This window comes from Sceloporus undulatus, chromosome 7 (genome assembly GCF_019175285.1).
Source record: "Sceloporus undulatus isolate JIND9_A2432 ecotype Alabama chromosome 7, SceUnd_v1.1, whole genome shotgun sequence".
Lineage (NCBI taxonomy): Eukaryota > Metazoa > Chordata > Lepidosauria > Squamata > Phrynosomatidae > Sceloporus > Sceloporus undulatus.
In genome coordinates this window covers 46,574,070-46,597,899 of record NC_056528.1, presented here as the reverse complement: position 1 = coordinate 46,597,899, position 23,830 = coordinate 46,574,070, and the positions used below count along the sequence as shown (strand labels likewise).

Here is a 23,830-nt window from a genome sequence, read left to right as displayed (position 1 = left end):
TAATAATAAGTTTTATTTATATCCTGCCTCTCCAACTACAGGCAGCTCACTTCCTCCTTCTTCATCAAAAAGAATACTTGAAACTACAGGAGAAAGAGTACTCTATTCCTTCCATAGGTCAAAGGAGAACCACCACTGCTTGGTACTCAGACCATGAGTAAGGTATTATCACCTTGGCTGGAATTTCATTTGAATGCCTACTTACAGTCTACCATCTTCTCTGAAGAAGTGATCTCCTTCTTCCTTTTTATTGCTATTCTCCCCTTCCTTTGTGCATCCTGCCTTAGTTTGTAAGCCCAATGCTAGGGCCTGAAATGTACCACTTTGGGAGACTGAAAAAACTAGGTACTACACGGTACATAAATAAAACTTGACCTGTTTTTCTATGACACAGTTGCACTTGCCTGTTGTGTGGTGTCCCCATTGACCATATGAGGTAGAAGTGGCACTTCATTCAAAATAGGTGTGGCTTCTAATGGAGGTGGCTGGTCTGCCATCATAGCTGAAATGACCATTCATTAATAGTTTCTCTCACGGCAGCCACCTGGTAAAAGAAAACACAAGTTGCAAATGTCAGAAAGAGCTACCTCTGCTCCTTTGGCTCTGAAATACATCCAGCTGATCAGAAAAGCTCAAGAGCAAAAGGTCAAACCTCTGCACAAGAGGAGATAAGGAACACAGCCAGGCCACAACATGCAATGGATGACTAGAAGCAACAGTTTTTAAAAGAAACATGCAAATGAAGCCTAAGATAACGCAACTAGCTTTGGTTTCTGGATTACATTTTATTTAGATCTAGCCTTTTTCTCTCCCCACCTGTCCTCCTTTCACGTTATTTTCTGTAACAATACTGAGAAAATACTGCACTTGAATTCCATCCTACCTTGCTTTTTTCTTATTCCTTGTCCTGTTTAGGGGATAAGAAAAAGCAAGACAGAACCCCCATAAAGAAATTACTCTTATTCCTTCTTGGCTGGCTTTCTACTCAGAAGCAGCTAAAGTCTTATTTTATTTTATATCTAAAATGGTTACAATTTTTACCTGGTATTCTAGACAACCATTCCATGGACATTTTACAACATTCGTTAATTTATTTTAAACCCATTTTTCATCCTAATAGATTCAAGAACTGCATTTATAGAATGAGGAGAGAAACTGCACCATTTTGTGGCCCAACGTTGGGTATCAAATATCCAATGATGGTGTCATGGCCACTGCAGTCTTTCAGGGAGGCTTCCAGTATAGTGGCCCACCTTCAACATTTAATCACACTCCTCCCATGACCAGCATTTTGCAAACAAAAAGAGACTATTTCCTGTCCACGCAAAGCAAACGTAAGTCCCAAACAGACAGGCCAAAATGAAGCTGCTTCGGGTCACTTTGGAGGTATGCTTTTTAAATGCTGCATGCGTCCTAAGGACTGGAGCGCAGCTTTGGCACAGCTTCTGGCCTCTTAAGATGCGTGTGTCATTTAAACAGCATACCTCCAAAGTGACCCGAAGCAGATTTATTATGGCCTCTCCGTTCAGGCGCTTAGTACTTGATAGCTAACTTGTAAGAAGCATTTTGGGATAAAGAATACAAGGACTACTCAGGAGACTCTTGTTTTAACGATACCTCTTCCTCCTCTTTGTCAACACATCTCTTATCAACCCACAGAAAAATATCACAAGTAAGGAAGAGCCCTTTGGGACACAGCAGCACTGCTAAACAAGCATTCAAATTATTAGTTTAAAAATGTAACCAGTTGTGAAAAACATGCTTGAAACATTTGAGTTGCAGGTGGAAATAGCAGCGGGGATGGTATTTTCCAAATTCAGACTGCTAACATGGTACAGTGGTACCCCGGGTTACGAATTTAATTCGTTCCGCCGCCGCTTTCGTAACCCGAAATACTTCGCAAGCCGAAAAATCCATAGGCGCTAATGGGGAAAAGCCGCGATTTCGTGTGAAATAGCGCCGAAAAGCACCAAAAATATTTTCGTAACCCAAAAAAACCTTCGTAACCCGGAACAGTTTTTTTAAATGGATTTTTTTCGTAACCCGGAAATTTCGTAAGGCGGCGCATTCGTATCCCGGGGTACCACTGTATATAGTTACAAACCATTCTTACATTAAGAATATGGGGGTATGTATGTTTATTTTTTAAAAATGTGGCCATGCTAGGATAGAAATATGTTTAAAAAGCATGACTTCTATAGATTTATAGTCTTAGCCTATCCCATTGCCTCCAGGCAGGTAACAATTTACAAGCAGCATGCTCCCATTAGAACAAATTGCAATTCAGTCAGATTAAAATATCATTAAAAGGTCCCTGACAGCCTTCCAGTTTAACCCTAACCCCCAAAAGATTATCTAGAGAAATATTGGACCCGAACAGACAGGCCAAAATAAAGCTGCTTTGAGTCACTTTAGAGGTATGCTGTTTAAATGACACATGCATCTTAAGAGGCCAGAAGCTGCGCCAAAGCCAAGCTCCAGTCCTTAGGCTTACGGCTTCTTAAAATGCATGCATCATTTAAACAGCATACCTCCAAAGTGACCTGAAGCAGCTTTATTTTGGCCTGTCTGTTCAGGCTCATTGTCTTTCAATGCTTTTCACAGTATAAAAAAAGGTAGCTTTCTAAGTAGAGGAAGTTACTTTTAGAAGACAGAGCATAGAAACATATGATCCCATAGATGTAATTTGAAGTGATACTGTTTCAGGACTGCATCATGCGCTCTTCTCTCATCTTCCAGTCAATTTATGGCTGAAACTAGAGACCAACAGCTATCAAGAGTGGCAATTAATGGGAAGCTGCAGATAATACTGAATAGGACTATAAATCTGAGAAGAGGTACTAATGATCAAAATGCATGCTGTTATATACAACTTAAATAATGGGAAAGAAAACAAACTCAGTATAATAAAGCAAAATTGACCATATTCCACAAAAGCAGATTTCATTTCCTCTCCTTCTCAACCCAGCATGTTAACTACTAAATTCACTATGGCCCCATACAGACTGCCAGAATAAAGCTGCTTCAGGTCACTTTGGAGGTATGCTGTTTAAATGATGCATGTGTCCTAAGAGTCCAGAAGCTGCGCTAAAGCTGTGCTCAAGTCCTTAGGACTGGATTGTGGCTTTGGCGTGGTTTCCAGATTCTTAGAACGCATGCATCATTTAAACAGCATACCTCCAAAGTGACTTGAAGCAGCTTTATTTTTGCCTGTCTGCATGGAGCCTATGAGAGGTAGTGTGGCATAGCAGGTAACAATGTGAACTGCAAGCAAGAAGTCTCTTGTTCAAATCTCATCTTTGCCACAAACTCACCAGGTGGTCCTAGGGAAGTGACTGTTCTCTCAGCCCTTAAGCAGCCAACACCATTTTGTGAGTGTATTTCAGTATGTTTTTATACAAGTAAGCCTTTAGAAGGGAGCCAACATGACACAGTGGTTTGAGTGTTGGACTACAACTTTGGAGGCCAGGGTTCGATTCCCAGTTCAGCCACGAAACCCACTGACTAGCCTTGGGCAAGTCACATGCTCTAAGCCTCAGACGATGGCAATGGCAAACCTCTTCTGACCGAATCTTGCCAAGAAAATCCCATTATAGAGTTGCCATAAATCCGGAATGACTTGAAGGCACAGAACAACAAATCCTGTAGAGGATATACCTTTGAAGCAAATAGCGAACAAATAGGAAAATACTACAAGGGAGTTCTGCTAGGCTAGACCTTTCTTTTGTAAGATCTCATTAAATTATATCTCCTATAGCAAGTGTTAGGAAGACAGACTACCTACAGATGACTGGAGTTGTGTTCAGAGAAGCACATACTGACCTGGGCCAGAAAAAGGACCGACCAAGGATGCAAGGATGATATACTAAGAGATAGTCTCCATCACTGAGTAGCAAGGGCTTCACAGCTAACACAGCGCAACTCATGATGCAGTCTGAAAGATCCTCCACCACCCAATTCTAGTTCAGTTGTTTAAAGATGCATTGCATGCTCTCAAGGCACATACTTTTTTAGTCCTGCACAGATGTTCAAAGCAAGAACAAAACAAAATTGTGTTTTGCCAATACTAGATTTGAATCTGGTTGAACTGAAAACAAAGGAGGTTTATGAACAACTACATTAAATGGACTACAGTCCTGAGTGGCATAACCAGAGAAAGAACCATTTAGAGAGGAAAGTATAGTTTTCCCCATTGTTCCACAAAGCAGAATAATGATTATGCTTTAAAACCTCATTTTTGGGTATGTACCACGCTCTCTTCAAGGGGGGAAGATCAGGTTGCTGAACAGTGTACCTATTGGACTTCTGTCCCTCCAATATTTAGTTCACTATTTAAACTCTGCGGAACAAAACAGCCTGCAATGACACACATTTTAGGATTGCCTTAACTTGGGAAACAGCTATATAAACCAATTCCAGCAAAAGATGAGAAAAGACCTCCACAAAATTGAAAATGCTAGACTCCTTTCTCCTTTGATACTACTTCATGCCTACTCCCCCAGATAAACACATCTGTAACACCTTGTCAGGTTACTTTTGAAAGACCCTCTTTCCTCCGCAGGAGGACCACACATGAGCACTTAAGGCAAGTGGGTTTCCATATTGCAAGATTCAAGGCAAGACAGAAAAATGGGGCTTTTGATCGAAAGCTAGTTACAACCTAATTTTGAAGAGGCGGGGTGGTGAGGACCACCATCTATTCACAATAGCAATCTATTCATACACCGAAGATATGTTTTTTATTAAATCTTTAGAAATCATTTTAAATGTTTCCCAAGACACCTCATACGCTCCTCCTCTTCCGTACGTAACATTTGGCTCCTACCCAGAAAAGCACCGCAGGTTAAGCTGAGACACTGGAAATGTTTCTCAGGCCTTGCCCAACAAGCAAGCACAGTCACACTTTATATATATATATATATATATATATATAGAGAGAGAGAGAGAGAGAGAGAGAGAGTCATAGATGGAAAATGCCCACATAATTAATATGTGAAACAGCTTTGGCTGTGGTGGCCATAAACCACTGTAGTTTTTTAACCTTTAACTCCTGAAACACAAATACAAGTCTCTCTCAAAGAGATTTCACATATACAATTCTCTCATCAACAGTCTCCCAACCTTTTAAAGCCAAAGTAAGAAGGGCAACCTTGTAAAAACAGCGGCAAAGCAGTTATGTGGTTGGTTGCTTTGTTTTGTGGCCTGGGAATCCCACAGCTTGATATTCGGGTGCGATTGTAATCTGATCTAGAGAAGAACCAATGGTCTGAAACACACTGCAGATATAATCCAGTTTGAGACTGCTTTAACTGTCCTGGCTCAATGTTAGGGGATTCTGGGAACTGTAGTTTTGTGAGACATTTATCTATCAAAGAGATCTGGTACCACAACAAAGTACAGTTCCCAGGATTCCCTAGGACTCAGCCAAGGCAGTTAAAGTGGTCTCAAACTAGATTATTTCTGCAGTGTGTTTTGGATCAATGACAGGGTAACAGAAAAATAGCATGGCCTGGAATGCCGGCACACAATACAAATTTGTATCCTGAACCTGGTTATTACAAAACACTCCCTTCTCCTTCTGTGTCATGTCTTTTTAGATTGTAAGCCCGAGGGCAGGGAACCATCCAATTAAAAAGATTGTATGTACAGCGCTGTGTAAATTTACAGTGCTTTATAAATAAAGGTTAATAATAATAATAATAGGCAAAATCACCAGTTTATTTAGTTGACAGGTGGATCGTAGTAGTATTTGAAACTGAAGATGGTTCAGTTTCATGCTGAGGATAGAAACAGAATGGCACTAACAATTTCTGAAACCCTAAATTACTCAGTGCTAGTACTGGATCTTAGAAGGAACCGAATCTGATCCCCTGGTTATCACTGGTAACCACAACTGCCAAAGATACCCAGCACTAACTCCCATTTCCCCAAGATCTACATGAACCATACAGAATTCAAAGGAGAAGGATGTCTTTCACTGTCCCTGGTCCCAAAGCGCAAACTTTTACCAATACACAAGTGGTGAGGACCACCATCTCTTCACAATAGCAATCTCTTCATACACAATTTTTTCCTTGCCCCAGACAAGAAAAAAAATAGAATTACAGTGGTCTTCCCACATTCGCTGGAGTGAATGTGGAAAACCCACAAATAAAATAGCACTATTCTTTTCAGTTAAGAGAACACCTCTCTAGGAGTCTCCAGGTCCTCCAGTGCAACTCTGTGATCAATATCTATCTGCCAGAGGTTGATCACAGAATCATGCTGGAGGGCCTTCAAATGTCTAGAGAAGTGTTTTCTCTAGGAATGTCTATGTTCTCCAGCACAACTCTATGGTCAACTCTATGGTCCATGCAGATTTGCGCTGGAGGACCTAAAAAGTCCTAGAGAGAACATGTTAATCCAAACCGCAAATAATCAAACCCACAAACGTCAAAGCTGCAAATGTGGAGGGCCAACAGCCTCTGCCTTAAGAAAAGCGCTTGCCGCTTTTTGCAACGATAAGCCAAACAGGAAACCTTGCAAACAGAAAATGAAAAGTCACCGTTTGAAGACTATTTTTAAAAAATAGAAAATTTGACAGAGAACAAAAGTCTACTAAAAAAATTATTTAACCACAAAACATGAGTTTGATTGAAATATTCATCAGGTTGACTGGCAAGGGATTGTCCTTGTAACAGGCAGCTGCTGGAGAACCTTGCATTTGTTCCTCTGCCAAAATGACCCTGAATCATCTGTTGCTTTACAGGAAAGACGGCATCTGTTCAAATCAAGGTTAAGCTATTTTTATAAGCAAGGCAAGAGTATTGATTATTTGCGTTTACCACGGACGTTATGAACTGCTATAATTTACGATAGCTGGGATGAGTAACATGAAAGGCAAGCCTTCCGCAAAATACTTTCTGTAATGGAAGCATTTCAGAAATATTTGGATGCTGTGCTTTGCCACAAAAGTTCTCCATTTTTCAAGCACTGTTACATAAATGCAATTACCAATACTATGAAGACTATCAAGCAAACAGAGAACTTTCAAATTCCAAGCCATTTTCTTTCTCCCATCTTAATAAGATTAGAAAATCAGCTATATCAGTAAAGGCATAGCTCTTAGGTGTGGGGAAATAGTATGAACAGTTTTAGCATCTTCAGGTTTCCATTCACACACCTTTATCTATTATCTATCAGGGCTTATCTTGAAGCAACCCTTATCCACTAATGACAACAACCACCAGTTCAACACCTACACAGCTTCATCTGATTCCAATGACATAGTATACATTGACTTTGGTGTATATTGAGGACTTCCTATAGATGTTTAAAACCATAAGAGCCCAGAGAGACCCAAAGGCATGAACATGACAGAGTAAAGCAGAAATCCCAAAGCTATTTTCCATAACCTTTGGTCAATTATTTAGGGAGATTTTACAGTTAAAATAGAAGAAGTCCTCTGCCATCCAAAGACAGCATGAGAAGAACAACTCCTTCTTACTAGATCGCGAAGTCGTGCTTCAATATGGTGGTTATATCTAGAGACTTCAGAACTGTCCTTGTTGTCATAATTGAACGAAGTGTTGTCATCTTCCCAAGAAGCTGTTTCTGTCCTCAGGAAAAGCCTGAGGAGTTTCTTTATAACAAAACTGATCCTGAAGGTAGGAGCGGAATACTACGTTTCCTCCTACAAAGTTGTTTCGAACCGAACAGAAAATGGTGAGCGTAAGGACACATTCATGCTCCTGCATTTTAACCATAAGCACACATACAACCCAGTCTGTATGCCACCTAAGTCTCACTGTGTGTATGTGCCTTCAAGTTGCACATTGACATATGGCAACCCCATGCATTTCATAGGATTTTGTTAGGCCAGGGAAACTCAGAGGTGGTTTTGCCAGTTCCTTTCTCTAAAACATAGCCCACAGCACCTCATATTCCTTGGCAGTCTCCCATCCAAGTACTAACCAGGGCTGACCCTACTTAACTTCCAAGATCAAATAGTTTCTGTGCCTTTAGAGCAGTGGTCCCCTGACTGTGCCCCTTAAGCGATTTTGGACTTCAGCTCCCAGAAGCCTCAGCCATGTTGGCCAATAGTCTGGGATTCTGGGAGTTGAAGTCCAAAACCCCTAAAATAGCACAGTTTGGGGACCACTACTTTAGAGTATCTAGATTCAGTACCTGGATCCAAACCACTTTTCAAGACAACCTGTTGACCAGTATTTTAATACGCCTGTGTGAATACCCATTCAGTATAACTTAAAGTTATACATGATACACAACTAGGTATTTGGAAGGATTTGGGGAGAGAATGTAAATTTGTTTAAAAGAATACAGATCTGGAAAAGTTCTGAGTTCCTAAATATGATATCTGTACCCAGGAATTTGAAATATTTATCCTTTCCTTGTTTATTCTCCCATCTGGAGAAAAGTCCCTTGCCAAATAATACTCTCTGCACATAACCAAAAAGCAATGATAAAAACTGCAGCCGAAACACTTTTCAAGCTGCAATTCTCATCAGGAGAACACATGCTTTCAGCTATTTCCAAACTCTAGATGGTTAATGGTAAATGCGATACCCTTTCAGCTTCTTTTGCAAAACAAATCTTCTTTAAAGCAAAAATAAAAAATGTATCTTAAAACCAGACACATTTTACTTCAGCGAGTTCTTAAAGCAACGTTCTTATGTCAATATATCTGATGTATATTAAGTAAAAAGCTAATCAGCACTCAATATTTTAACATGCAAGCAATAACTAGAGCATCCAGAGGAACACAATAAAATTAAGCTCGATGACGATTTCAATTACAAATACATTTCACACTATTAAAGAGTGAAAATGTTTATTTTAACAAAAGCTTAAAAGCAATGTATAATTAATGGTGTGTATTATACATATAGGAGCCAGCATGGTGAAGTGGTTTGAGCATTGGACTATGACTCCGGAGACCAGGGTTCAAATCCCTGCTCAACCATGAAAGCCAACTGGGTGACCTTGGGCAAGTCACACACTCTCAGCCTAAAAAACCTGGTGACCGGTTTGCCTTACACCATTAAGTCAGAGATGAACCGTGAGTCACACAGCAATTATACATAAAGTATATAAAATAATTTTTCAACTCAAGAAGAGTTCCTAAAGTGATGTATGTTCTGTTAAAACAGCCAAGAGAAGTAACCCAAGTCTAGGTAAATACCAACAAACCAATGTAAATAATAATAATTGGAGACGGAATTTACATAGGAAGGAGCCAAGCAAATCTCTCATGGAAAGAAAATCTATGGAGTGGATCCTGTTATTAGAGGAAGCTGGTGAGATGATTAAACTGGTGATTCCCTAACTGTGCCACAGAAAAACTGACACCTTACTGAAAAATTAAAACCACCATGTTCAATGTATCTACTAATCTCTGCCCCTTAGAGAGAAGTGGCCCAAATCTCACTTCTCTCTCAATATACAAGTGCTAAAATACTCCAGCGGGAGGAAGCATACACTAGGATCAACAGGTTTGCACAATCTGGAGCTGATCATGAAAATGCATACGTTCCCGAGTGAAGAATAAAGTTAATCTCTGATTAATCCAGAATAATATTGTTGCCCTCTGCATCACGTTTAGGAAAATCTACATGAAAGGTTTTAGTTGGGCATAACCTAACCAATCACGCTTATGCATATCCATGTCCACACATACTGATTTCCCATGTATATCTAGTGCGTCTCTCAAAGAAACAGATAATGTAATACACCAAGATTGTTTAGTACAGTGGCCCTCTATATTTGCAGTTTTGACTTTTGTGGATTTGATTATTTGTGTCTTTGGTTAATATGTTCTCCCTAGGAACCGCTAGGTCCTCCAGAACAACTGATAGAGAACCTAGAAGCTCTAGACTAGGGAAACCACTTCTCTAGGCATTTGTGGGTCTTGCAGCATGAATGTGACTGCTGCCAGATGTTGACCACAGAGTTGCACTGGAGGGCCTGTAGATTCCTAAAGAGGTGTCTTCTTAAGTAAAAAGAATAGTGTTTTGTTATTTGCATTTTTGCCACATTCAGGGGGTCCTTGACCCCTAACCCCAGCCAATGTGGAGGGACCACTGTATATATTTTATCATATATGTTTTCAAAAAATGTCAAGTATCCACAGCTCTGTTAATGGAACACACAAACCAAACTATGCAGCTAGTACTTCTTCTCGTCTACCTCCCATACGATGTGTGTGGAACAACACTGGAAACTGCCCATGTTGCATATACTGAGCACTACCGATCAGAGCAATGAACAGCCATATTCTTCGTCTTCAATGCCTTGCTAATACAAGGTGTATGGCCAATACATAGAAGCGAAACCCAAACATCCAACCTACCTTCCTCTAGATCTACATCTGGTTTGCATAACTGCAGGAATGTCCCACGACCAGAGTTCCAGTCACAGGAACTAGAGATGCAAGCCAGCAAGCTTTGATGCAGATGCTGTTAGTGTGTTGATTTGCTTTGTCTGTTCTTTTATTTTGCTATTGATTTTCACCACAGTTAGCTGCCTTGCAGAAAGATGGAACATAAACTGAAACAAATAAATGAATGGTACTCAGCACAGTTGCGCTACCCTGAGTCTTCTGCTGTCCCTACGCATAAACAAGACTCGTCCCTATCTCTGTGTTTTTACCTGGCCCACAGCACAGATCTGGCCTTGTCTTCATGCAGAAATATCAAATGGATACAGGGACTGAAAGCAAGACTACAACTCAGTTTCTACCAGCTACTTTTAAGAGCTATTTCCAAACGATTTTGCAAATGCTTAGGTACCTGGCAGCAGGCCAGTGGGGACTTTCTTCCCCGCAAGGCTTGATTGTAATTTACTATGGGAAATGAGGGAAAAATAATGGGGAACACATTAAGCAAATTTTTTTAAACATATAATAATCAAAGCAGCCACCTGTACGCAGCTGTTCTTCAAATAAAAATAAAACCAGCAATTTATAAAAATCTATAGGAAATGGAAAGTTTGATTGGCAATGGGAACCTTCAAAAAGGTTAAAGCCCTAATTTGACTCAGGTTCTCTTTTGAGTATGGAAAAAATGATCTGGCACCAAGTTTTTGTGCTCAAGCCATTTTGAATATCAAGACTCTAGCAAACCCTGCCAGCACCAGATCTTCCTTACTGGTATCATCTTCACAGTATGCCTCTAGAGCCCAATAAAATTGGGGACAGATTAAGGACACAGTTCCTAAAGGCCAAGCAAACCAAAATAAATTCCATATGTGCCTTTTGCAGCAATCCATTACACTGCAATTATCACCTAGGATGCTTTTAAGATTAGAGGTGTTACTCTTCTGCAAATATCAACTGCTGGGAGAATTACATGGGGAAGGTCTTCATTCTGTGGCTGGCTTCTATTTGGAACCAAAGTGCTGGATTACAATAGTGTTGCTATTATTTGTTACTATTATTATCCTGCCTTCGTCCCAATATAGACAAGCAAAATGGCTGGCAGGAAATCCAATTAAAAACAGTATAAAACATTAAGAAGTATAAACATAACATTTTAAAAAGCACTAAACAATGTATAAAGTTACATTAAAACACTAAAATGTATTTTAAAAACTCTATGCAAACTTTAAAATCTGAATTGCACAATTGATATCTCCCTTTATGAGCCAATTAGAGCGCCAGGGCTGCATCTGCACTGCAGAAATAATAGTTTGACACCACTTTAACTGCCATGGGATTTGTAGTTTGTTGTGGCACCAGAGGCACAAAATTGTCTCACAAAATTACAGTTCCCAGAATTCCATATCATTGACCCATAGCAGTTAAAGTGGTGTCAAACTGTATTAATTCTGCAGTGCAGATGCAGCCCTGGCGCTCTAATTGGCTCATAAAGGGAAATACGGTCCTTCAATTAACCTGGACCCAAGCCATCTTAGTAGTGATTTATCTAGCACCAGCAGTGTACACTGTCGTTCGCAGAGTACAAGACAAGTCCCTGCCTCAAGGAGTTTACAATCTAATGTATGGCTTCAAAACAGCAGAGAGAGGAGAATGAAAACACAGGTTAACAAGAAGAGAATACAACTGTTCTGATTTCATGGACATGATCTTGGTTACAAGGAGGGCATGGGAAAATGGGAAGGGGCATGAGGAGATGTTACTGTCCTCATTTGTTGTTGTTGTTGTGTGCCTTCAAGTCGTTTCCAACATAAGGCAACCGTAAAGCAGACCCATCACAGGGTTTTCAGGTTTCTTCAAAGGAGGCTTGTCATTGCCATCCTCTGAGGCTGAGGGAATGCCATTTGCCCAAGGTCACCCAATGGGTTTGATGGCTCAGCTGGGATTCAAACCCTGGTCTCCAGAGTCCTAGTCCAACACTCAAACCACTACACCATCATGGCTCTCAGGGCTGGGGGAGATATCCTTGGTCTCATCCAGCTCATAAAAAGGTTCAGCTGCACTAATCTTACATAAGTACTAAGAGTACCATATATTCTAGATCAATGATTCCCAACTTTGGTCCTCCGAGTGATTTGGACTTCAGTTCCCAGAAGCCGGAGCCAGCTTGGCCTACAGTCAGGAATTCTGGGAGGCAAAGTCCAAGACATCTGGAAGACAGAAGTTTGGAAACCACTGCTCTAGGTCCTCTGCTCACTTCAGGAGATGCAACTGAAGACTATGCCCAAGTCCTTGCCATCCCAGAGCAGCTGTTTCCTAAGCAGCACAATGCAAGTCTTCCCTCTTTCCTCCTCCTTTTCATCTGACCTACTGATCCTCCCATTCCCCTGCCAAATTAAATATTTGTGCTGATGTCGGAGAAAGACCCTGATCTCTAAAATCATCATTTGTGTGCAACATCTGTGCAAACCTGAAGGTCCTTAAGACTTCCCATGACACGCAGTTTCTGAAACGACCGGGCTGCAAAATCACCAAGAAATGGTGCATCTATACTTACACAAACAAAGACTTGTGTTAACATGAAGAAGAGACTAAATTATCCCTCCCTCTATAATCAGCTCTTCAGGAATGCAATACAGTGTTAAGTGTTTTCCTCACCCAGTAATCCCAAACTTTTCATTTCAAGCCTGGCCTGCAGAAGAGATAACAGTCGAAAACCAAACATCTTGACCTTGGCCAACTCTATCACAAATCGCAGGCTGTAAAGAAGGTGATGGGAGGGAAATGTATTTTAGCTCCCAACAATTTGCCCAAGAAAACTGAATCCAGAACACTGTAGGAGTAATTCTGATTGTTATTCATGTATATTCAAGCACTCTCCCATCATGGAATTCAAAGCAGCATACATGCAGTTAAAAGATGGTCCACTATCCAGGCACTCAGAAAATTGTGCTCTCAAGACCTACCATAAGCAAAAACAAAATTTCAGCACCTTTTTACAAATACGTCAAGGTGATCCACATCTGGAAACACATTTGTGCATGTGGATCACTTTTTTTTGGATAGCCATTTGGAACCAAGGTACATTGTTTCCATAAAGATAAATAACTGCAGCTTCTGTATTTTAAGTTAAATCACTGCAAGTACAATCAGTCCCCAAATGTTCTTTTATCAGACATTGGACATCTCACCTCTAGCTCACTGTATGTGACAAAGTAAGGAACTGGAAATTTTCCCCAACATGTCAACCTCAAGATGTTTTGAATTCCAATGATTGGCCCCAAGTTATCATGGCCAACCATTAAGGATGACAGAGCTATAGTCTAAATTTCTGCAAGGCACCAGTTTGACCAAAACTGATTTGAGCTGCAAGAGGTCTCCCACTTGGTGGCAGCATCCCAACTGCAGAATGCACTCCCCAAGAAAGCTCACTTGGCACCTACCTTCATGTCATCATAAAAGGGTTTTTAAAGTTAGCTATATGCTACTATTGAGATCTTGTACCACCTTTGAGACTAACTGAAAGAAAGAAGTTGGCAGCATGAGCTTTCGTCCACGGAAGCAAATGAAGAATATATGGTACTATAATGTTTTTTATTATGATGTTAACTTCATGTAAATTGTAGTGGAAAACTGTACAGACTTGGACTACCTCTACCTCTACTAATATAATGTCCTTCACAAGCTTTGCTGCAAGAGTTTAAGATTCTGCTTTGATATTCATAGAAGAAAATTAAGAGAGATTTAAAAATATTGATATTTATGACTGCTTTCAAAATGTTCAAAGAGTAAGACACATTACTTCTGCAACTGCAAGAAAAAGAAGAAGACTACAGGCCATTGTTCTTATCCCTTACACATGCAGGACTCAGGCTGAGAAAATACAGTTTATCCAAAATGGTAATTGACCATAATAATGAAGACTGATGGAGAGAGTCTTCATTTCTCCTTCCTAAGTGGAATCATGACTGAGCAGAGAATTACAAACTATTAATTCTCAGATTCTAGCTGACTATATTAGGCTATAGCTTCTTAATAGTCACCTCAAATTTAAGTGGGGAGAGGGAGATGTGCCTAATACCCTGAAGCAAGTCATAGCCAAAGAAAGTTTAAATTGGTCAGGGAAAATGTAAAGACTAAATATCAAACAATGCTGATTTTTCAGTAAGCACAATCAGTACTTACAGAATGACAATTTCAGGCCCAAATTCAACTACCTTCCTGTTCTTAGCACTTATAGCTGCTTGACAGAACATAAGGAGCAAAACCGTTTATACCTGCCTAGGCTTCAAGGTTGCTCTGTGACAAGTAAAGAACGAAGTTGCTTTTTGTTCTAAATATTGAATTGCAGTCTGCCATCCTAAGTTTGCATATGTATTTATCAGCTGAAGAGCCTGAATACATGAACAAAGCTGACACTATCCAAAAATCCTTTTCAATCAATAATAAGAAACGAACACTGGCATAAAACAGAGATGTGTGTTGCTTAAATGTAAAGACAGAAATACGAACTTAGAAAGGAATATGGATGCAAACAGGAAATGCAAACACTGAGTTAAGTACACCTGCCAGCTTTTGCGTCAGCAGCAGCCAGTTGGCAAGATTATGGAAACGCACACTGCTTGCCATATGTTGAGGGAGGGGGTTGCAAGAGAGACGTCTCGGTCCAGAAATGGGGGTTTCCATCAGCTGACTCTCCCACCGTTAAATAACCGAGAAAGACGGATCTGAAGCCTGCCATTCTGAGTTAGCCCCCCGCTAAATGATCCATGACTATCTTTCTGGCCTTGGCCACCAATCTCCAAAGGAAAAGCAACAAAGCAGGATAAGGTAATAAAAAACACTCTCTTTAGTCACAGCAGCTGATTACAGCACCTACCTTTTTCCTGGTGAGAAAAGTTGGGGAAGGTTTTGGATGTTTAGTAGCTGTGCACTCACTCAAGTCCAAGGGGAATAGCTAGAAGGCTACGTGGCATTCAGACAGAGCAGCACCGAGAGGGAGGGGTGTGTAGAAGCGGAGGAAAGCAGAGAAGGGAAAGATAGCACCCTCCTCCTGTCCCCTTACTAATAATGAGCAAGAGCAGTGACCAAAAGGAAAGACAGAAGAGTCCTCCCAGAGCTTTCTTCCAAAAGGTAACAGGAGCAGAAGAACCTCTTTCCAAAGGGACACTCTGGAGCATGCCAGAAGAAGCAAAGGAGAAGGGGATACTCCTGGGAACTTATTTTCCACACTCCAAGGGGCTTCCGGCTACATGAAAAGGATTCACAGGAATGTGTAAAGTTGGGCTTCGACTCCTGAACTCCTGATTCAAGTTCTTTTGTACAGTATAAGAATCTGAGTTCCTTTATAATCTTCTCATCCACCCATAAATCCAGGCATATTTCTCTTCGCATACCTAACTCCTTTTGCCCACTTTAATTGTCAGATACAGTATAACCTCCCAGCTCAAGCACAAAGAGCCTTGGCATTTTGCATTTGAGTCCATTCAGCAACCAAAAATCTAGACACGCAGCACTTTAAACCAGCTTCCTGCAATTTGGATCCAGTACACGTTCACTGGACACCTATACATTCACCTAAACAATCCCAAACAATCCAGGGTTGTTTCAATGAACTCTGGTTCCCTTCAAGGCCTACCCTCCCCTTTCAGCAAATCCACCTGTATTCTCCTCTACTCCAAGATCCCCTCTTCAGCCTTTTCTTTTCCCCTGACCACCTAGAGCTCCATCCTCTCTCGCCCTCATATCCCCAATCTCCCCCATTGATACACCTTGTAACCTCACACAACCCAGCTGTATACACTCCTCTACTGTCCACCAATCCCTCTGACACCAACCCACCTATTTCAATTCTTGCGTCTACCCTGCAATTTTGTCTTTCCCCTCTACAGACCTTCCCATTAAATTCCTCCATTACTCATCCCAGTGGCTCCCATTCCTGACACTGATTCCTCATGCCGCTCATCCTGAATCCTGCTTCCTTATCTAACCCCGGCTGTGCCCAGCCATGGAAAAAGAAATGCAGTGGGTAGAAGAGATAAAGAAGGGCTAGGAGAAAGAAGAAATGAAAGTAGAAATAAAAAGACCCACTCCAGGAACCGGAGGATAGCTTTGGGGGGGTGCAAAGAGAAAGAGGAAAATCTGGCAATGAGAGGGTGAGTTTGGAGGATGCTGGGGGTGGGATACCAGTGGAGAGGGACACCAGTGGAGAGGGACTGGGGCTACTGGTTTTTCTGGAGTACAGTAACAGGGCCTGGGGGAAAGATCTTTAAAAGAGCAGTGAGGCTTTTTTTGTTCTTAGTTGCCATCAAACTGACTTCAACCCACTGCAACCCTATGTATGAGAGGCCTCCAAGTCACTCCATCCTCAGCTCCTGCAGACTCACAGACGGCTTCTCTGACTGAGTCTATCCATCTGGGATGCAATCTTCCTTTATTCCTATTGCCCTCCTCTTTACCTGGCAAGTCCTGTCTTCTCACGAAGTGGCCAAAACAGGACAACCTCAGCTTAGTCATCTTGGGTTCCAGGGAGAGCTTGGACCTGATCTTCTCCAAGACCCATCCATTGCTCTTTTTAGAAGCCCACTCTTCTCCAGCACCACATCTTAAAGAAGAGTGTAAACATTGGTTGTTGTTGTTAACTGCCCTTGAGTTGACTTCAGCACATCTCCAAGACCCACCGTCCTCCACTGCTCTGCTTAAGTCTTGTAGATGCAGGTCCATGGTCTCTGACTGAGTCCATCCATATGACATATGGTCTTCCTTTCTTTCTACTACCTTCTACATTTCCTAGCATTCATGTCTTTTCTAGTGAGTCATGGCTTCTCATGATGTGGCCAAAGTACGACAGCCTCAGTTTTGTCATCTTGGCTTCCAGGGAGAGTTTAGGTTTGTTCTGTTTAAGAGCCCATTTGTCTCTTTCTGGCCATCCAAGGCATTCTTAGCACTCTTCTCCAGGACCACATCTCCAATGAGCTGATTTTCTTTGCTGGCTTTCTTCACTGTCCAGCTCTCATATCCATAGGTGGCGATGGGCAATAGGAGCAGAAGAATTCCTTAAGCATAAGAACAGCTTAGAGAGGCTCTTTGCAAAACCCCAAGGGCTGCTGTGGAGATACTTGGTTGGTTGAAGCCGCCTTGAATCCCATTAGGGGAGGCAGGCAGGATATAAATCCCATAAATCAATAAATACAGTTATGCCAATTTTCATAGAATCGTAGAGTTGGAAGAGACCGCAAGGGCCATCCAGTCCAACCCCATTCTGCCATGCAGGAAATCCCAATCCCAATCAAAGTATCCCCATTGACAGATGGCCATCCAGCCTCTGCTTAAAGACCTCCAAGGAGGAAGACTCCACTACACTCCATTGAGGGAGTTTGTTCCACTGTCGGACAGCCCTAATGTTGAGGTGGAATCTCTTTTCCCATAGCTTGCATCCATTGCTCTCGGTCCTAGTCTCTGGAGCAGCAGGAAATAAGCTTGCTCCCTCCTCAATGTGACATCCCTTCAAATATTTAAACAGGGCTATCATATCCCCTCTTAACCTTCTCTTCTCCAGAGTAAACATCCCCAGTTCCCTAAGTCCTTCCTCATAGGGCTTCATGGTTTCCAGACCCTTCACCATTTTGGTTGTTACACTTTTAAGTGTATCTTATGCCAACTTGCGTTCTAGGCAACCCAGCCAAGTCTTGGCGTTGCTGCTGCATGCCTTCCAAGTTGTGAAATGTCTATCTGTAAGCTGCTTTGAGAGTCCTTCTGGCTGAAGAGCAGGGTATAAATACGCTAAATAAATAAATACGGCGACCCTAAAGGGTCCCTGAAAGATGGTTTGAGTGTTGGACTATGCCTCTGGAGACCAGGGTTTGATTCCCAGCTTGGCCATGAAACCCACTGGTCAACCTTGGGCAAGAAGTCACACTCTCTCAGCCTCAGGGGAAGGCAAAGGCAAACCTCCTCTGCACAAACCTTGCCAAGGAAGAAACCCCAGGATAGGGTTGCCATAAGTCGGAAATCCGTGCTTCCCAGTCGAGGATGGAAGACCTTTGGGGCAGAAAGGTTGGAATGTAGGACATGTCCAGGAAAAAGTGGACATCTGGAGGGGGGACAACCATATGACCACATGTTCTAACTGCAAAAGAGGACAAGGCACCGTAAAATGTAGGACATTCAAGAACAGTGTAAAGCGTTACAACACATAGAAGCTAAATACTCATATCAATATAAATCCATGTTTCTTAGTCAATGCTCCAAATGAGATGTTTAGTTTCAGAAGGCTGAAATGGAGGGCATGTCCTGGAAAAGGAGGACACTGGCCGCCCTAAATGTGTTTTAAAAAGGAGGGCTTTTGGAATCTGGAATGGAGGACATGCCCAAGAAAAGGAGGACGTTGGCTGCCCTGAATGTGCTCCTTGATCTTACTCACAAATGGAGGACCTTTTGGAATTCCCTCCTGGAGAGATGGATAAAATGGAGGACGTGTCCTGGAAAAGGATAACACTGGCAATAAAATAGTGGACCTTTTGGAAATCCTTCCTGGACAGAAAGCTTGAAATGGAGGACGTGTCCTGGAAAAGGAGGTCGGTGGCCAAAAATGGAGGACCTTTTGGACAGATGGAGGACGCATCCTGGAAAAGGAGGGCGCCTGGTCACCCTGAATGCGCTTAAAAACGGAGGGCCTTTTGGGATCCATCCTGGAGAGAAGGCTGAAATGGAGGACGCGTCCTGGAAAAGGAGGACACTGGCCAAAAATGGAGGACTTTTTTTTTTTAAAAAAAATCCCTCCTGGAAAGAAGGCTGAAATGGAAGAGGTGCCCACTGGCCAAAATGGAGGACCTGGATGAAATGGAGGACGTGTCCGGGAAAGAAAAAGAGGACTCTTGGGTTAAAAAGGGGGGATGGGAAGGGTTTTTTGGGGGGGTTGAGAAAAAGGGGCTCAGCTGCGGAGGAGGAAAGAGGGAAGGGTTGTGAAAGGAGGATCTGGGTTCGAGAGATGCGGGTTTAGCCAAGGTTTTAGGAGAAGGGAAGAAGATGGAGGGTTGCAGCCCCACCCAGAAGCCCCGGAGACCCCCCAAACGCCCCACGGAGACCCCCGGCCTCCCAGGCTGAGATAGCCCAGGCCTGGGCCCTCACCAGGAGCCCAAGCGCCGCCTCAGAGCTTCCTCCGCCCGGCAGCAGCAGCAGCAGCGCCGCCGTCTCCTTCTCCTCCGCCGCCGCCGCAGGAACAGCTCCGCTCAGACGGCTCCGCCATGATGGAATGCGGCCTCCCGCGCATGCGCACTGCCGCCCGCCCCAGCGCCACCGACAGACCGAGGGGGGAAAAGCCGAGCGGGCGGGCGCGTGAAGGCAAAGGAAGGGAGGCATGCGGGCGGGCGCGGCAAGCGACGGGATGATTATGTCAAGGGCGAGGAGGAGGAGGAGTTTTATCTTCTGCACAGAAGAGAAGGGGAAAGCTGCTCGGGAGGGAGGGTTTTCTGGATCCAAGGTGCAAAAAAGGGAAGGAAAGGGAGGGAAATATAACATTATAGAGCTATTATATATATATATATATATATATATATATATATATATATATATGTTTATACAGTATATTTCATATAGCAAAGTATACTCTTATAGCACCTTTATTTCACTTTAACTCCTATGGTTGCTTATATATTATACTGATATGTATATTTTTATATAATTATTATGTTCCATATATATATATATATATATATATATATACACATATATAAAAATGTATATCATATGGCAAAGTATACTCTTATTCTTATAGCACCATTATTCCACTTTTACTCCTATGGTTGCTTTTTTATATATATATATATATATATATATATATATATATTATCTGTGTGTGTGTGTGTGTGTGTGTGTATATATATATATTATAGTATATAGCAAAATATACTCATAGCACCATTATTCCATTTTAACTGGTACAGTTGCTTATATATTACATCGATATATATGTCTATATATATTATTATATTCCAAATACTGTATATATATATATATATATATATATATCATATAGCAAAGCATACTCTTATAGCAACATTATTCCACTTTAACTGCTATGGTTGTTTATATCAATATATATATCTATATAGATATATAGATATAGATATAATTATTATATTCCATATATATATATACTGTATATATATATATAGAAAGAGAGAGAAAACTATTATAATATATTTCATATAGCAAAATATACTCTTATAGCACCATTATTCCACTCTAACTCCTATGGTTGCTTATATATTATCCTGATATATATATTTATATAATTATATATATTGTAATATAGCAAAATATACTCTTAGAGCCCCATTATTCCACTTTAACTGCTATTGCTGCTTACTCTGGCATTCTGGATCCAGGGTATAAATGCAGATTCTGTAGTGTATTTATTGTTTGTCAATAAGCACAATATTTGATATTTAGAAATGAATGGGAAGATTAATTCACTGTCCCTATATTTCCCAGTATGGAGGATGGTGCAGTGGTTTGAGCGTTGGACTACAGCTCTGGAGACCCGGATTCGAATCTCTGCTCTGCCATGTAAGTCCAGTGGGTGACCTTGGGCATGTCACACTCTCTCAGCCTCAGAAAAAGGAAAAGGCAACCTCCTCTGAACAAATCTTGCCCAGAAAACCCTGTGATGAGATTGCCTTAGGGCCGCCGTAAGTCGAGAACCAACTCAGAGGCACACATAAAAGGGTTGTGTTGGTTTTAACTGTTGGTACAATGTGTGATTTTATGGCTATGTAAGGATTTGAATCAGGTTTTCCTAGCTGCTCCTTGGATGCATTGCTGTATTGATGTCTACCTCTATGCAGCTGTCATAGTCCAACAGCTACATGGCATTAACTGTAACATCTATTTCCTTTTCCTCTAATACAGTAACGCATTACAGGCGCACCTCCGTTAGCAAAGTCGGTGTATTCCTGGGTATTAAACATGACATCAGATGCAGAAATAACGTGGAAACAATAAGGATCGGTTCCTGCATCACAAAACAGAAGAGCGGTTGAGCATGTCCCAGCAAACATTTACTCTAAGTAGCAAGTCAGTGTGGCGTAGTGGTTTGAATTTTGGACCATGACTCTGGAGACCATGGTTCGAATCCCAGCTTGGCCATGAACCTCACTGGGCAAGTCACATTATCCCAGCCTCAGAGGATGGCAATGGCAAGCCTCCTCATAGTTTTCTGTGGGTTTCTTGGGCTGTGAATACGCTGGCAAAACGCCAGGAATAAACTCTTCTAGAACATGGCCTCTATAGATTCTGGAGGCAGCTGATGTTTACTTTTCTTGTTGCAGACGGCCGCAAACGGTTATAATAGCATTGTCTGGAGTACTGTACAATCCTGTTCCTTTCCTGCTTAAGCTGTGTTTACTCCATTCTTTATTGAAGGCTGCTGGACTGCAATACCAAATACCTGTGTTCCTCCAGCACTGCTTCCCCATTTGACCTCTGCTAGTGCTTCTTAAAAAATTTCAGCTGGACAGAGGATGAGGAGGAAAAGAGGGTATTAAAAATCTCTGTAAAAGGGAGTAAAACTCCAAGATATAGCTGTGTTAGTCTGTAGAGTCAGTATGGAGAGAGATCTGGTAACACCTTTGAGACTAGCTTAAGAAAGAAGTTGGCAGCATGAGCTTTCGTAAACTTAAGTCTACTTCCTCAAATGCACCAAATGCATCTGAGGAAGTAGACTTAAGTCAGCGAAACCACCAACTTCTTTCTTTAGTTAGTTTCTAACTACGAGATCTCTCTCCATACTGTGAAAAAGAGCTTCAGGTTCAAAGGCTTTGTTAACTTAAGTATGCATGAAGTTAGAAAATAGCCTTATCAAAAAAGCATTTAAGAGTCTGAAAGCACACAATGCAGCGATTTTTGCCGAAGCCAAGTAAATCTAGACCTGGTAATGCTGGTGTGGGAGTTTGCTTAGGAACTCTCTGTACCATTGCCTTGAGGTTGAAAAGTCGCGCACTCCTAGATTAGATCGACGAGAAGCTTGCGGTTCCAGAAAAGTCCTTAAAAGAGATCGAGAGAAGCGATAAACGCACTCAAAGTTGCTCAGAGTCCCTCTTTTTTGTGTAGATGCTTTCGGCCCCTTGGTTGCTTTCCATGTCCTACTACTGTCTTTGCACAGCTGCAAAGTTAGATCAGGAATCTGCGTCTCAAATATTTCGAGACAACAAGGAAGTCCAGGTCGCTGGATGAAAGGAGGCAGACATACAGGATGTGTTTGTTGAACAGGAACAAAAGGCTGGTTAATCATTTCACCTTGGAGAAAATTCCTGGAATCTACAATGCCAGCCTCAGGAATCTCATAACTCCGCCGGCTTCTAATCGCAGAGGACAGAGATCTGTATTTAAAACATCTCATTTTCAAGGCAATTTTGGGGGGGGGGGTGTGAAGGCCAGATTCTGGTTCTTCTTTCAAATGTAGCTTCTCTCTGCCTCTCTCTGACTGAGAAAATTGAATTGTGCAAAAGGTGTTATTGGTGCGTCGAATGCCTTCACACTGGATTCATTTTCTAGTGCTTCTCAAGTGTGTTCCTAAACTCCTGGAGGGTTGCTGGTTAAATGAGAATGACTACAAACAAAGCACAGTACCAAAAGGAAGGGAAAAAAATCAATTACAAGATGTAAAACCTGCATAGGAACTTCTAATCCATAGCTCTGGGCAGGAGTATAGCTATAGGAGAACAATCCGACAGCATTGGATAAGAATTCTCACCTCCCCATTGAAAGCCAGTGAAACGTCAAGCGTTTGGAAATGCAGATTAGGCCGCAACTGCGCTGCAGCATTAATGCAGATGGACCCCACTTTGACTGCCATGGTTCAACACTGTGGAATTCTGCAATTTGTAGTTTGCAATTTGTAGTTTGGTGAGATATATTACCGTCTAACTAAAAAGATTGTATGTACAGCGCTGTGTAAATTTACAGCGCTTCATAAATAAAAGTTAATAATAATAATAATAATAATATATTAGACTTCCCTGGAAGAGAGCTCTGGTGCCACAACAAACTACAAATCCCACGATTCCATAGGATGGAAGCCATTGCAGTTAAAGTGGTGTCAAGCTGGATTCATTCTGCAGTGGGTAGCAGTCTTAAGCTTCAAAGAAAAGGGGCAGGCAGTGTGGCGTAGTGGTTTGAGCCTTGGACTATGGCTTGGTAGACCAGGGTTCAATTCCCAGCTTGACTATGAAACCCACTTGGCTATGAAATGCATGCTCTCAGCCTAAGAGGAAGGCAATGGCAAATCTCTGATCAAATCTAGCCAAGAAAGCCCCATGATAGCATTGCCTTAGGGTCAATATAGATCGGAAATGACTTGAAGGTACACAACAACAGTGTTACCAAGAGAATGCAAACATTGGAAGTATATGGCTTCATTCCCACTTACAAATAAATTGGTTTGCCTTCTGAATCAGT

General features: G+C 41.7%; 1 protein-coding gene and 1 long non-coding RNA gene across 9 annotated transcripts in view; one reads left to right on the top strand and one right to left on the bottom strand.

The window, feature by feature from the left end:
• Nucleotides 1-22,578, bottom strand: part of FNDC3A (fibronectin type III domain containing 3A) — a 55,718-nt gene extending 33,140 nt beyond the window's left edge. For 5 of the 8 annotated variants that reach the window (XM_042479772.1, XM_042479777.1, XM_042479776.1 and 2 more), the window contains exons 1-2: nucleotides 19,502-19,651; nucleotides 405-544 (exon numbers count right to left, since the gene is read on the bottom strand). In XM_042479772.1, the coding sequence (XP_042335706.1) occupies nucleotides 405-515 (111 nt within the window). In that variant the 5' untranslated portion in view covers nucleotides 516-544; nucleotides 19,502-19,651. Of the gene's footprint in view, nucleotides 1-404; nucleotides 545-13,030; nucleotides 13,054-15,251; nucleotides 15,379-19,501; nucleotides 19,652-22,301 lie in introns of those variants that run through there. The other 3 variants (XM_042479773.1, XM_042479774.1, XM_042479775.1) reach the window with 3 other exon arrangements.
• Nucleotides 15,039-21,556, top strand: LOC121937006. Its single transcript, XR_006105064.1, has 3 exons — nucleotides 15,039-15,202; nucleotides 20,867-20,941; nucleotides 21,284-21,556. It is a non-coding gene; the product is annotated as an uncharacterized LOC121937006 (long non-coding RNA).
• Nucleotides 22,579-23,830: the final 1,252 nt, after the last annotated feature.